We start from the raw sequence: 12,260 nt of genomic DNA on the forward strand, positions 1-12,260 counted from the left end.
AAAAGAAAAAAGAGAAACCCCTGATTCTAGAGGGGGCGCACTGGGAATCGAACCCAGGACCTCTTCTATGGATCTTAATCGCTTAAGCCCTAAAGAAGAATCATACCTCTAGACCATGCGCCCAACTTGTTGAAAGACATTGTGATTCAGTGACTTATGACTGTTCTCCCAGACTTTCTACTTTTTAGCGACGGCTCTCTCTGCGCATTTTCATGTATTGTTTTGTGGATGGCATGACACATACTTTATTCTATACATTATATCTCACGCGAAACGCAGCTAGGTAGCAATCATTATTTTGAATATCCTTCTGCTGTGTTTCATGAGTGGATGTGCGGGGAAGGATAGCGAAGCCGAGGGGGCCACACCCGCAATCAGGGCACAAGATATGCTTGACAAGCCGCTTTTCACCAGGCATTACGTCCAACCGACTTTCATCGGAAGTGTCCAAGGTCGCATTCTCCGGTACTTCTTGCGGTGAAGATTCGAGTAAATGCAAGCTTTGGCGAAGCGTCGAAAAGCTATTGCGCGAGCTACGCTTTCGTCGTACGCCGATGCTGCTGGACCGACCAGAGTGGCTCGGCAATGAAGATGAAGGCGACGTGGATTCCTGGTTCTGACTCGACTGGAATGTGCGGTTCGGCACGTTCCATTCGATACAGCGGGAAAAGGTCACGTTGTCAAAGCCCATCGGATTGGGCACATGCCAAAAGCCACGAAGGGGCCCGATCGTGGCATGAGCGTCTGACGAGGTCCGGAAAAGTGAGTTCATCCATGGTGCAATAGGATTGTCCAGGTTCCCCAAGGAGTCTGATGTTTCGCCATTCACAGAAGGCACCGTGTTCATAAGCGGGCCCGTCTCGCGAATGGACCACTCAGCTGAATTCCGTGCGACAAGTGTACAGTCACAAGACTCGTTGGGACATAATAATGGGTGAAGATTGAGATAGTATTTGAAGTCGACAATGCGAGACTTGACGGCCTGGCGAATATCTTCCTCAAACGTCTTGCTGGCAAATGCTTCGCCAAAGATGGCCTCGAGCGCCTTACCCGGGTTCTTCTTAGGCTTATTGGGTGCGGAGGAGGGTATGATGCCCAGATCGCGGGCTGCACCTTCGGTCATATTTGCCTTTTGGAGCAAAAGCGCCAAAGTATGGTCGTTGTTGGGCGTGGCACTGACAGGCGTCATGACACTAGGCGAGTTTGGCTCGTACCGGAACATGCTGGGCTCGTAAGAACTAGACGGTCCTTCCGTGTCATTAGCATGGTATGAGCGTGAGGATGTCTGGTGTGTTGTGGTCTCGAGCAAAGGAAGCATGCCCTTGGATGATAGCGCTGAATGCTGGTCCGCCCAATCTTCTTGCGCGAAGGAGGTGTCGATGCTCAAACTTGTGCTTGTGTTGATTGGTCGACGCATCTCAGCCCAGACGTCTGCAGCGCGCTGCTCGTAGCTGTATGCGTGAAACTGGAACTCAAACCGCTGAAAGAACGATTTGCGTCGTCGCGGACAAACGACCGATATGATTTCGTATTCTTGACCATGTGCTTTGTCACCGAAATCCATCGTCTGCAAGCGCCGGATAAATGCGACGAGCAAATTTGTACCAATGCCCTGATGCCTCTGGCCTTGCTCTACGCCAAAGTCTTGGATACAAACGACGCGTGCCAAATTCGATGTGCTGTGGCCATACATGCTTTGTGTGATGTTGGCTGGCGATGCAGTGGCGCTGATGACGCCGACCAACTTACGACGTGAGTCATTCGTGCCAGACAAAGGGCCGGATACCATGGGCGGTGGCAATGTCACAAAGGCACCCAGCGTAAGATGAGGGGCCTGCTCGAAGCGCGTCGAGAGCTGAGCCATGCTGGGCACTTCCTCATGTGGAAAGTAGGTGCTTAAAACATGCTGCGCAGCACGCAGCTCATCCATACGTAGTGTATCAATCGTAATGGACTGCTTGTGATGCATCATTGAATTACTGCGATGCGGTCGCAAGGCGGGAGGGGCTGTTTCGCTGCGACTCATCTTGTGCGAAAGAGAGCGCTCTGGTGTAGAGTGGGTGGGCGGGGTCTCGCTCTTTGGAGGGTCTTGATGCCTTCTGGCAGGAGCTGCTTCTATCGAAGGGGAAGAATGTTGTTGCGACGGCTCTCTCGTCGTCCGATGGAGCGGCAGTCCAGGTGCCGAAAGAATCCCGGGTTGGCGTCACGAGGCGAATGAAGTGGCTCGCCGCGCCGTACCTCCACTCCGCGTGGGGTGACCGCAATATATTTCATAAGCACCACGCAGAGCCAGGAAGGCGCTGGGTCGCCGCGGCAGTGTCTTGCCACGTGGATTACAATGCACCAGCGAACGTCATCGAACGGTACCGATGCGCACGGATATTGATTGGGTGTGCCGCTGGCAGCGGGTAAAAGCATCTGATGACCGCATCGACACTTCCTCTCCCACCTTCTATTATTGTGTACGTATCCGTGTGGTCTAGTTTTGTTCCTGATGCCTAATACAGCGATGGCTTTTGCCCCCTCTGCTATTCGTTCCTTTGCAGCTTCTACACGCACCATGTCTAACGTTTTCTTCGACATCACCAAGAACGGCGCTCCTCTCGGCACCATCAAGTTCAAGCTCTTTGACGATGTGGTGCCCAAGACGGCCGCCAACTTCCGTGCCCTCTGCACGGGCGAGAAGGGCTTCGGCTACGCTGGCTCGCACTTCCACCGTGTGATCCCTGACTTTATGCTCCAGGGTGGTGACTTCACCGCCGGCAACGGTACCGGTGGCAAGTCGATCTACGGTGCCAAGTTCGCCGACGAGAACTTCCAGCTGAAGCACTCCAAGCCCGGTCTGCTTTCGATGGCTAACGCCGGTCCCAACACGAACGGCTCGCAGTTCTTCATCACGACCGTTGTCACCAGCTGGCTCGACGGCAAGCACGTTGTGTTCGGTGAGGTCGTTGACGGCATGGACGTCGTCAAGGCCATCGAGGCTGAGGGCACGGGCAGCGGCAAGACCCGCAGCCGTATCGAGATCGCCAAGTCGGGTGTCTGCTAAATGCACGTAGCTATGTTGTATTCCATCCTCCAAAGTGAGTGTCGCCCAGAGTCGTTCCGCCACGTTCGCCGGGTGGCGCGTGGCTTCCGCCAGCGTTGAGCCATGCGCTGCGCTGGACCAGATGCGAGGCCAGGCACCGCCCTGCCTCGGATGTGGGCGATGCTTGCCACAGGGTTCGTGCGCCGTGCAAAGACGCCTCGATGGGATCGTGCGGGATGTGGATGTGCACGGGCACATCGTCCGGCGCCCACATGCGCAGCTCCTGGGATAGTCGCCGCCGGAGTCCAGGCACGCGTGCAGAGCCACCTACCAGCACGATCTGGGTCCATAGCATATCGCGCGCCTCCTCGTGTACGTGTGAGATGCAGGTGGCAATCAGTTCTGGCAGCGAGCCTTGATCGAGTCCTATGCGCTTAGGCGCGAAAAACGACTCGAAGAGCTGGAAGCGTTCCTGTCCGAGGCGCAAGACTTGATGCTCCGTCGAAGCGACGTGTTGGGAGGGCGTTGTGCTGCCCGCAATGAAGGCATCGAGCTCGTCTTCAGGAAGCATGGGTGTGTCGTACGCTGCGGGCCCGGACAAAACATGTCCATACTTTGTCTTGGGATCCGCGACGTCCTCGGGTGTGGCATAGTTAGGTAGCACATACTGCTGCACCATGGGATTATCTTCGTCGGCATGGAACATTTCCACGAGCTGCTCAAAGCTCCAGGAGCTGGGCAAAGCGTCCTGTGGCGGAAAGCGGCGCCTCTCCTCGTCTCTGGCGCAGGCAGCGACAAAGCACGAGCTGCACTTCATTTTGTCGGTGAGGTATGTCTCGTCCATCATATTCCACTGGCGGAACGAAAAAAGAACTTTGAGCAGGCTTGTGAGGACCTTTCCACCGAGATCCAAGCGACGTACCGCGTGCCACACGACTTGGTCTCGGATGATCGGCACGGCGTGGGTATAGCTATGGCCCATGTCGACGACAAGCAACGCCTCAGGGCGTGGCGTCGCGAGGGACCAGGGTATGAGCTGTGCCGTCGTTGTGCGCCAAATAGCATCGGCCTCGTACCATTCGAAGAGCAGCATGTCAAACGCACGTTGCTGCTCGGGTAGGGCAAAGTAGGGCTCTGTCACTATAACCGTGCGACCACGCAGCAGCCCGAATGTGTCGGTAGTCGTCTTGCACCCAAGTGCCTTGATGAGTGCGCGGTCCCACACCGACTTTTGGGCGGCCCAGTCGACGATCATGCCGCGGTCGATCGGCTGCCGCAATTGCAGGCCGCCGTAGTCCTGGCATTCGCTCTCGATGAGGTCACCCACCAGCACCTGGCGTCGCACACCCTGTCTCGTGCGCGCAATGGCATTGGGAATCGTATGCATGTCTGGATGCTCGCTGCAGGCGACGTGCACATGCGCCGCGCCCGTGTCCAGCACCACAGCCGCGGCCGCTGCCTCTTTTCGAGCGCGGCGCATTGTGGTGGTTGTGGAGGACCGCAGGTTGCCCAGCGCTCATGTCGTTTGGACGGCCGCCGACCTTCTCGTCGTTCCAGGTCTTGCCACCGGAGCGTGGCTCGTTCCCGCTTGATCACTACGGCGAGTGCAAAAGCTTTATGCAAGAGTATCTTGCCTGCCTGCGTGCGAACAAGAACAACAATGGCGCATGTCGCCACCAAAGCAAAGCCTACCTGGCATGCCGTATGGACCAGTGCGTATGCGCTACTGACCCAGTCAACTGATGGAGCGCGACGACTTTGACAATTTAGGTTTCTCAGATATTGACAAACCTACATCCGGTGCCCCGCCACCGGACGATTCACAGCGAATGCTATAGTGCGAGACATGCACGGACCAGTGCCCCCATGGCGCCGCCGTCGTGCCCGAAAGCTATACATGCTTCTTCGAGGGCCTGTGTGAGGAACGTATGCGCCATGAAACGGCGCGATGTCATGTCTGTGAGCATAGACAGGCACGGTAGCGGTCGTGCGAGAAGGTGCGAGGGGGTATCGTGCAGCTCGACATTCTCACACAGCAGGCGACCCAGCGTCGCTAAGAGCACTGCACGTTGCGGATGGCCGGGTGGGTATAGTGCGCTCCGTGCATCGCGTGCGCCGCGTGCTTGCATTCCCGCACACAGCAGCATGGTACATTGCACCGCATCGTCCCAGGCTTGCCTCTCGATCGCTCGTGTGTGAGCAGCGAACAGCAAAGGCCACACGCGGTAATGCGAAGGAGGTGCCAAAGCGGTGCGGTGCACCAGTATGTCGGGATCGGTGTCTTCGCCCATGTCCACGGCGCGTGGCTCGATACGACGATGCCCACACGCTGCACTGCCCGACCACTCTGAGCAGGAGGTGCACCACAGCGCCGTGCGTGGATCGATCCACTGCGTTCGCTCACACAATGCACATGCGCAGGTGAATCCGTAGCGTTCCTGCAAAACGGCTTGGCGCTCAGCTCGGCTCGTCGCCACGTCGACATACGACATGTGCACGGCATCGCCCGCTGAGATAGGTCGGATAGCCACAAGGTGCATCCTGCTTGGTGAGCCGCGCTGCATCGTGGGGAATACCATGACAGCGTTTGCATCGCATGCGTGATTCACGAGCGCCAGCGTCGGATTGACGCACACGCCCAATGGATCGAGGTACGCGTCCGAGAGCATAAAGGCGTTCGTCATATGCTGGCACACGAGCTCCATGAGCTCGTCGGCGTTCGTCAAGCCAAGTGCTTCACGCTCCTCCGTGCCGAGAAAGACGCCTAATCGGAAAGCCAGCATCGCTGCTTCTTCGCGGACGTGGTCCTGCATCGCATGTCGATTCGAGGCCATAGCACCTAGAGGAGCCCACCATGCTGGTGTGCGCTCGCTTTTCAGCCACAAAAGCTGCGCCAGAGCACGTACATCTGCATCAGGCACGTCCTTGTGCCGCTGTAGTGCAGCACATTCACGCTTGTGCCATGGCCTCGCAGAGGCCTCGCAGACGTCGTCACAGTAGCGTGCAAAGTCACACGATGCGCACACCTGCAAGTGTGGCTCCTTCGCGAGACAGAAGTGGCACCGATGCACCGCCTCCGTCGTACGAAGTACACGCACGTACGCGTCATCGATCAAGAGTGTCTCGCCCGCTTGAATAGCTCGTGTCGCTCGTAAGCCTCGGCCCCATGCACCGTGCGCAATCGTAAGCGGCGCGTCCTGCAATGCATACATAGGGACGGGTGCGGGAGGGGGCGTTGACCATGTCACCGTTTTGCTCGATCGTTCGGCGCGTTTGGCATGAAAAGACATGGAAAACCTACGAGTCTATTGACACGCCTCGCTGGCTCAAATAATCCTTGGCCGTTTTGATATCCTGCGATGGTCAGCATGCATCACATACCATCAAGAGCTCCTCGTGGGCTTTGGGTGTATCATTAAACGTGAAGAGGCCCCATCCCACCTGGAAGAGAAGGTAGGCACCCGTGCCGACCAGCACCCACCATGGCAACTTGCCCGTTAGCGAAACGTGCGTACCGTCGGCAGAATAGCTCTGGATACATCCTGCGGAATGAAGGGTACACGCAGTATCTCAAAGAGAAATAGCAGATAGACTACCAGGACGCATCCCGCCACGCCTGCAAATCGACTCGCACGGGTCATGGCTGTCAACGCACCGCGCGACCCTCGCTCGACGGCAGCGTCAGCGGCCGCCGTGGCGAGCGGTCCTGCGGTGTTCTTTCGGCCGAATCATGATGCTCTCGAGGACGTGGTATCATGCTAGGTATCGTTAGGCTACGGATTCGTCCAGGTGCATTTTCGAGCGTTTGGACGATGGCTCATCATCCGTGACGTCATGAGACAGACTGGTATCGAGTGTATGCTTGCCGCCGCTCGGCACAGGCTTGGCGTCGCCGCCAGAGGCACTCGACGGCACGTGCGTGTCCTGCGTAGTCGTGTCTTTCAGTTCCGGGGAGGCGCGGGCCTTGTTGGTATCTATGCGGTGCCAAAAATCGGCGTACGATGACGTATCGTGCCGGAGCTCCAGCGGCCCTACCTCCTGTTTTCTGGGCGACGGCGTAGGGGACGAGGGCGAAGCTTGCCATGGGCCCTTTTCTCTGGGCGAGACTCCCCGCTCCATAGCTGGCTTGGAAAGCGTCATTTGCCGTCGATAAAATAAATTCTCGACCTCTGAAAGCGACTGACGCGTCCATCCATTCTCCACCTTGAATACGGCGTAACGAAGTCGTGTTGAGAGCATATGCGATAGCTGGCGTGTGAATAGAATGTACGTACAGAGACGGCTTTCATGCGCTCAGCATGCACCTGGCGTTTTCCTTTCCCCGAAGGACTCGAGGACATCCCTTGCGACATGTCGTGCAAGGCGCGCCAGGCAAGTCGTGGGTCCTCGGAGCCAGAACACCTCACCCCGCCTCCTGTTCGTGGCCGTCGCCCTCAGGTACGCGCGTCGTCCTACATCACATGATTCCTCCACGTGACCCTATTCGCTGGGTCCTGGCCCCCCGCGGTCGTGGCCAGGCGCGCCTTGACTGAACGCCATTGACGGCCATCGTCCACGACTGTGCAGCTGCGCGAGTATCAAGGCGAGTTACCCACCTACGCGGTTGTGAAGCTATTGTTGGCATAAGTGAATCACACGATTGCGTGCAATATGCCTACACTGTCGCAGCCTTTGGCTGCATACGAGGCAGGGACCAAGGCGTGGTTTCCAGACGACGTGCAAGGCTGGGTGAGCGGAACATTGACCAAGGAGCCTCACATCAGTGAGTCTGGACAAGTGGAATTGCTGTTCACGCTCGATGAAACAGGTGCGGAGCGAATGGTCACCACGACGATGGCCAAGCTCGAGGCACCTGGCGGGGTCGACCGCGAACTGCCTCCGTTGCGGAATCCACCGCTGCTCGAAGCGTCAGATGACCTTACGTCTCTGAGTCATCTGAACGAAGCCTCGGTATTACATACCATCCTCAACAGGTATCAGCAACGGACCATCTATACCTATTCGGGTATTGTGCTGATTGCTGTGAACCCATTCTTTGACCTGAACCTGTACAGCCCTGAAATCATTCAAGCGTACGCAGGACGACGCCGGGGAGAACTGGAACCGCACTTGTTTGCCGTCGCAGAAGATGCGTATCGCTGCATGATCCGCGACCGCAAGAATCAGACGATTGTGGTCAGCGGTGAAAGCGGTGCCGGTAAGACGATGTCGGCCAAGTATATCATGCGGTACTTTGCGACGGTAGAAGATCCTGAAAGTATGTCTTCTAGGCGCCCAGGATCGCATGTCATGAGCGACACGGAACGGGCTATCCTAGCCACCAACCCTGTCATGGAGGCCTTTGGTAATGCCAAGACCACCCGGAACGACAACTCGTCGCGCTTTGGCAAATACCTCGAGATTGTCTTTGATGAGCGGCACGAGATCGCAGGTGCGCGCATGAGGACGTACCTGCTGGAGCGCTCGCGTCTAGTGTACCAGCCCGAGGTCGAGCGCAACTACCACATTTTCTACCAGCTCTGTGCTGGCGCACCAGACGAGCTCAGGGCGCAATTCGGGATTGGCAAGGCGGCGGACTATCACTATCTACATCAGGGCAGCGAAGAGCATCTTGCCATCCAAGGTGTGGATGATGCGGCTGAGTTCCAATCCACTGTGAATGCATTCACGACCATCGGCGTCAGCCAAGAGACACAACGACAGATGTTCCAGGTGCTTGCGGCTCTCTTGCATCTCGGTAATGTAGCTATTACCGCTACGCGCAACGATGCCAACATTGCTCCTGAGGACCCTGCGCTCGCACAGGCCGCGAGCTTCCTCGGCGTGGATGCGCATGAGCTGCGCAAATGGATGCTCAAGCGCCAGATTCAGCTGCGAGGTGAGAAGATTGTCTCGAGTCTGTCGCAGGCGCAGGCATTGGCCGTGCGTGACTCGGTGGCCAAGTACATCTATACGTGTCTCTTTGACTGGCTTGTGGCGCAGATGAACAAGTCGCTCGCTCCGCGCGACGAAAAGTCAGCGGTGTCTATGATTGGTGTGCTGGACATTTACGGCTTTGAATGCTTCAAGGTGAACTCGTTTGAGCAATTTTGCATCAACTATGCGAATGAGCGTCTCCAGCACGAGTTCAACCTGCATGTATTCAAGCTCGAGCAGGAGGAGTACGTTGCTGAGCAGATTCCATGGCAGTTTATCCACTTTGCTGACAACCAACCGTGTATTGATATGATTGAGTCCAAGTTTGGTCTGCTGTCGCTGCTGGATGAGGAGTCGCGCCTGCCGTCGGGTCAGGATGCGTCGTTCCTGCAAAAGGTGTACGGCCAGCTGCAGCCAAAGCCCGAGTACCAAAAGTTCCTGTCCAAGCCACGCTTCGGTGCCGAGTCGGCCTTCACGGTCAAGCATTATGCCCTGGATGTGACGTACAACGTCGATGGCTTTATGGACAAGAACAAGGACACCGTGCCTGACGAGCAGCTCGCGCTGCTTGACTCGACGCAGTCGCCCTTCCTCAAGACGGTGCTGGATGCGCGTGCTGCTGCTGATGCCGCTCTGCCTTCACCGCCAGCTCGTCGGGCGTCGGGGCAGAGTGCCGGCCACAAGAAGCCGACGATCGGCTCACAGTTCAAGGCGTCCCTCGCTGCGCTGATGGACACGATGCGATCCACTGAGGTGCACTATATTCGGTGTATCAAGCCCAATGACGCCAAGGTGGCCTGGGAAGTCGAGCCGCAAAACGTGCTCGGCCAACTGCGTGCCTGTGGTGTGCTCGAGACGATCCGGATCAGCTGTGCTGGATTTCCCGGCCGCTGGACTTTCGCCGACTTTGTCGAGCGCTACTATATGCTCGTGCCGTCGCAGCACTGGACTATGAACTCTTTGGAAAAGGTGCGCGAGTTGGCGCAGTATATTTTGTCCGAGACGATCGAGCCTGACAAGTACCACTTTGGTCTCAACAAGGTCTTTTTCCGCGCGGGTGTACTGGCGCTGTTTGAACAAATGCGTCGCAACGTTCTCAATGAGCGCACGCGCACGATTCAAACGGCGTGGCGTCGCTACTCGGTGCAGAGCAAGTTCCAGTCGCTCAAGCACGGTATTCTTACGCTCCAGTCGCACATTCGTCGCCATGCCGCGCATGCGCGATTTGTGGCTTCGCGTGAGACGCGCGCTGCCGTCCTGCTCCAGACCATGATCCGCGGTTCCTTGCAGCGCCAGCGCCGCTCTCAGGCTGTCCAGGCTGCCGTGCGTATCCAGCAGGCGATTCGTGCGCACCAGGCTCGTGCGCGTCTGGTCCAGGTACGTGAGGCGCACCATGCCACGCAGCTGCAGACAGCCGCGCGTGGTTTGCTAGCACGCCGTGCGGCCTCGAGCCGTATCCGCCAGGTCATCATTCTGCAGTCGCTGTACCGCCGCCGTCTGGCACGGCGTGCGCTGTTGCAGCGTCGCACGGAGGCTAAGAGCGCTACGCACTACCAAGAGGTGTCCTACAAGTTGGAGAACAAGGTCGTCGACCTCACGCAGAGCTTGCAAGACCGCACGCGCGAGAACAAAGATTTGCGGGCATCGCTCCAGGAGCTGGAGGCCCAGCTTTCCTCGTGGCAGCATCGTCACGTTGAGCTGGATGCTCGTGCGCGGGGCCTGCAAGCGGAGGTGCAAAAGCCCAGTGTGCCGGTGGAAGAGCATGAAGCTGTGCGGTCTGAGCGCATGGACCTCGAGAGGCAGCTGCGTCAGGCGCAGGAGCGTATTCGCAATTTGGAGCTCGAGATTGCGACGTTGCATTCGCAAATCCGTTCTATCGAGGCGCCCGAGTCGATGGTGCAGTCGCTGCGCAGTGAGATTGCGATGCTGCGTGAGCAGCTCAGTCGTGCGACGGCCGAAAATGAGCGGAACGGGACGACGGTGCCGCTGGGCCCTCGACATCAGCACCATCGCAGTATGGCCAGCGACGTGCCTGCGGCGGATGTGCTGGAATTCCACGAGGATGTGCTCGACGAGAGACGGGGCGCGGATGTGCCACCGGAGGAGATTATTGATCTGCTGGAGGACGAGGCACAGCTGGATGAGGACGTCCTGCACGGTCTGATCGAGTATCTCAAGATCCCGTTGCCGAGTCTGCAGAACCCGCCAGGGCCGAAGGAGGTCCTATTCCCCTCGCATCTGATCTCACTCGTGACGAACGAGATGTGGAAGTATGGCCTGGTACGATCGAGCGAGCGGTTCCTGGCGAATGTCATGCAGACGATTCAGCAGCATGTGATGTCGTTCCACGGCGAAGATGCCATCATGCCCGGCATCTTTTGGCTGTCGAACGTGCACGAGATTTTATCGTTTGTGTGCATTGCTGAGAGCGATATGCTCCAGGGTGTGGGCCCGGGTGTCGATGGCTCGGCGCGCGAGTTTGAGTGGGGCGACTATGAGCGCCTCGTGACGATCGTCAAGCACGACCTCGACTCGCTCGAGTACAATATCTACCACACGTGGATGCAGGAAGTCAAGAAGCGGCTGAACAAGATGGTGGTGCCGGCGCTCGTAGAGTCGCAATCGTTGCCGGGCTTTGTGACCAACGATTCGGGAGGCCGTCTGCTGAATCGCCTGCTGGCGAGCTCGAATGCGCCGTCGTACACGATGGACGACATCTTGGGCATTCTCAACAAGATATGGAAGTGTCTCAAGAGCTACTATGTCGAGCCGAGTGTGACGCAGCAAGTGATCACGGACCTGCTCAAGATGATCGGTGTCACATCGTTCAACGACCTCTTGATGCGGCGCCACTTTTGTTCGTGGAAACGCGCGATGCAGATCCAGTATAACATCACACGTCTCGAGGAGTGGTGCAAATCGCACGACATGCCGGAAGGCTCGCTGCAGCTGGAGCACTTGCTCCAGGCCACCAAGCTGCTGCAGCTCAAGAAGGCCACGATGAGCGACATTGACATCATCTACGACGTGTGCTGGATGCTTACGCCCACGCAGATTCAAAAGCTCATCTCGCATTACCATGTGGCGGACTATGAGAACCCGATCTCGCCCGAGATCCTCAAGGCGGTGGCCAGCCGCGTCGTGCCCAACGACCGCAACGACCACCTGCTCCTCCCGCCTGAGATCGACGAGGCGGGCCCGTACGAACTGCCGCTCCCCCGCGAAGTCACCGGGATCGAGACGTACTGTCCTGCATACCTCCATGTGCCGCTGCTCCGCAGTCTCGCGAGCAAGGTGGCATAACATATATAGATAC

At 57.6% G+C, this 12,260-nt stretch overlaps 8 protein-coding genes and 1 non-coding gene across 9 annotated transcripts; 3 read left to right on the forward strand and 6 right to left on the reverse strand.

The window, feature by feature from the left end:
- Window positions 1-31: 31 nt before the first annotated feature.
- On the reverse strand, window positions 32-123 carry MRET_t0002. Its single transcript has one exon. It is a non-coding gene; the product is annotated as a tRNA-Pro (tRNA).
- A 127-nt stretch (window positions 124-250) lies between these two features.
- On the reverse strand, window positions 251-2,026 carry MRET_0398 (acetyltransferase (GNAT) family; the record flags this gene model as incomplete). Its single annotated transcript, XM_027627025.1, has 1 exon — window positions 251-2,026. The coding sequence occupies one exon, from the start codon at window positions 2,024-2,026 to the stop codon at window positions 251-253; it is 1,776 nt and encodes a 591-aa protein (XP_027482879.1).
- A 534-nt stretch (window positions 2,027-2,560) lies between these two features.
- On the forward strand, window positions 2,561-3,049 carry MRET_0399 (peptidyl-prolyl isomerase; the record flags this gene model as incomplete). The annotated part of the gene is made up of 1 exon (XM_027627026.1): window positions 2,561-3,049. One exon carries the CDS (start codon window positions 2,561-2,563, stop codon window positions 3,047-3,049), a length of 489 nt encoding a protein of 162 aa, XP_027482878.1.
- Window positions 3,050-3,059: 10 nt separating this feature from the next.
- Window positions 3,060-4,508, reverse strand: MRET_0400 (actin-related protein 6; the record flags this gene model as incomplete). The annotated part of the gene is made up of 1 exon (XM_027627027.1): window positions 3,060-4,508. The coding sequence occupies one exon, from the start codon at window positions 4,506-4,508 to the stop codon at window positions 3,060-3,062; it is 1,449 nt and encodes a 482-aa protein (XP_027483220.1).
- A 38-nt stretch (window positions 4,509-4,546) lies between these two features.
- MRET_0401 (cytochrome c oxidase subunit 19) lies at window positions 4,547-4,866 on the forward strand (the record flags this gene model as incomplete). The annotated part of the gene is made up of 2 exons (XM_027627028.1): window positions 4,547-4,740; window positions 4,764-4,866. The coding sequence occupies 2 exons, from the start codon at window positions 4,547-4,549 to the stop codon at window positions 4,864-4,866; spliced, it is 297 nt and encodes a 98-aa protein (XP_027483219.1).
- MRET_0402 (SET and MYND domain protein) lies at window positions 4,861-6,240 on the reverse strand (the record flags this gene model as incomplete). Its single annotated transcript, XM_027627029.1, has 1 exon — window positions 4,861-6,240. The coding sequence occupies one exon, from the start codon at window positions 6,238-6,240 to the stop codon at window positions 4,861-4,863; it is 1,380 nt and encodes a 459-aa protein (XP_027483222.1).
- An 85-nt stretch (window positions 6,241-6,325) lies between these two features.
- MRET_0403 (dolichyl-phosphate mannosyltransferase polypeptide 3) lies at window positions 6,326-6,669 on the reverse strand (the record flags this gene model as incomplete). Its single annotated transcript, XM_027627030.1, has 3 exons — window positions 6,326-6,382; window positions 6,410-6,517; window positions 6,544-6,669. The coding sequence occupies 3 exons, from the start codon at window positions 6,667-6,669 to the stop codon at window positions 6,326-6,328; spliced, it is 291 nt and encodes a 96-aa protein (XP_027483221.1).
- Window positions 6,670-6,796: 127 nt separating this feature from the next.
- Window positions 6,797-7,380, reverse strand: MRET_0404 (uncharacterized protein; the record flags this gene model as incomplete). Its single annotated transcript, XM_027627031.1, has 2 exons — window positions 6,797-7,276; window positions 7,303-7,380. The coding sequence occupies 2 exons, from the start codon at window positions 7,378-7,380 to the stop codon at window positions 6,797-6,799; spliced, it is 558 nt and encodes a 185-aa protein (XP_027483216.1).
- A 298-nt stretch (window positions 7,381-7,678) lies between these two features.
- MRET_0405 (myosin V) lies at window positions 7,679-12,247 on the forward strand (the record flags this gene model as incomplete). The annotated part of the gene is made up of 1 exon (XM_027627032.1): window positions 7,679-12,247. One exon carries the CDS (start codon window positions 7,679-7,681, stop codon window positions 12,245-12,247), a length of 4,569 nt encoding a protein of 1,522 aa, XP_027483215.1.
- Window positions 12,248-12,260: the final 13 nt, after the last annotated feature.

This window comes from Malassezia restricta, chromosome I (genome assembly GCF_003290485.1).
Source record: "Malassezia restricta chromosome I, complete sequence".
NCBI lineage: Eukaryota > Fungi > Basidiomycota > Malasseziomycetes > Malasseziales > Malasseziaceae > Malassezia > Malassezia restricta.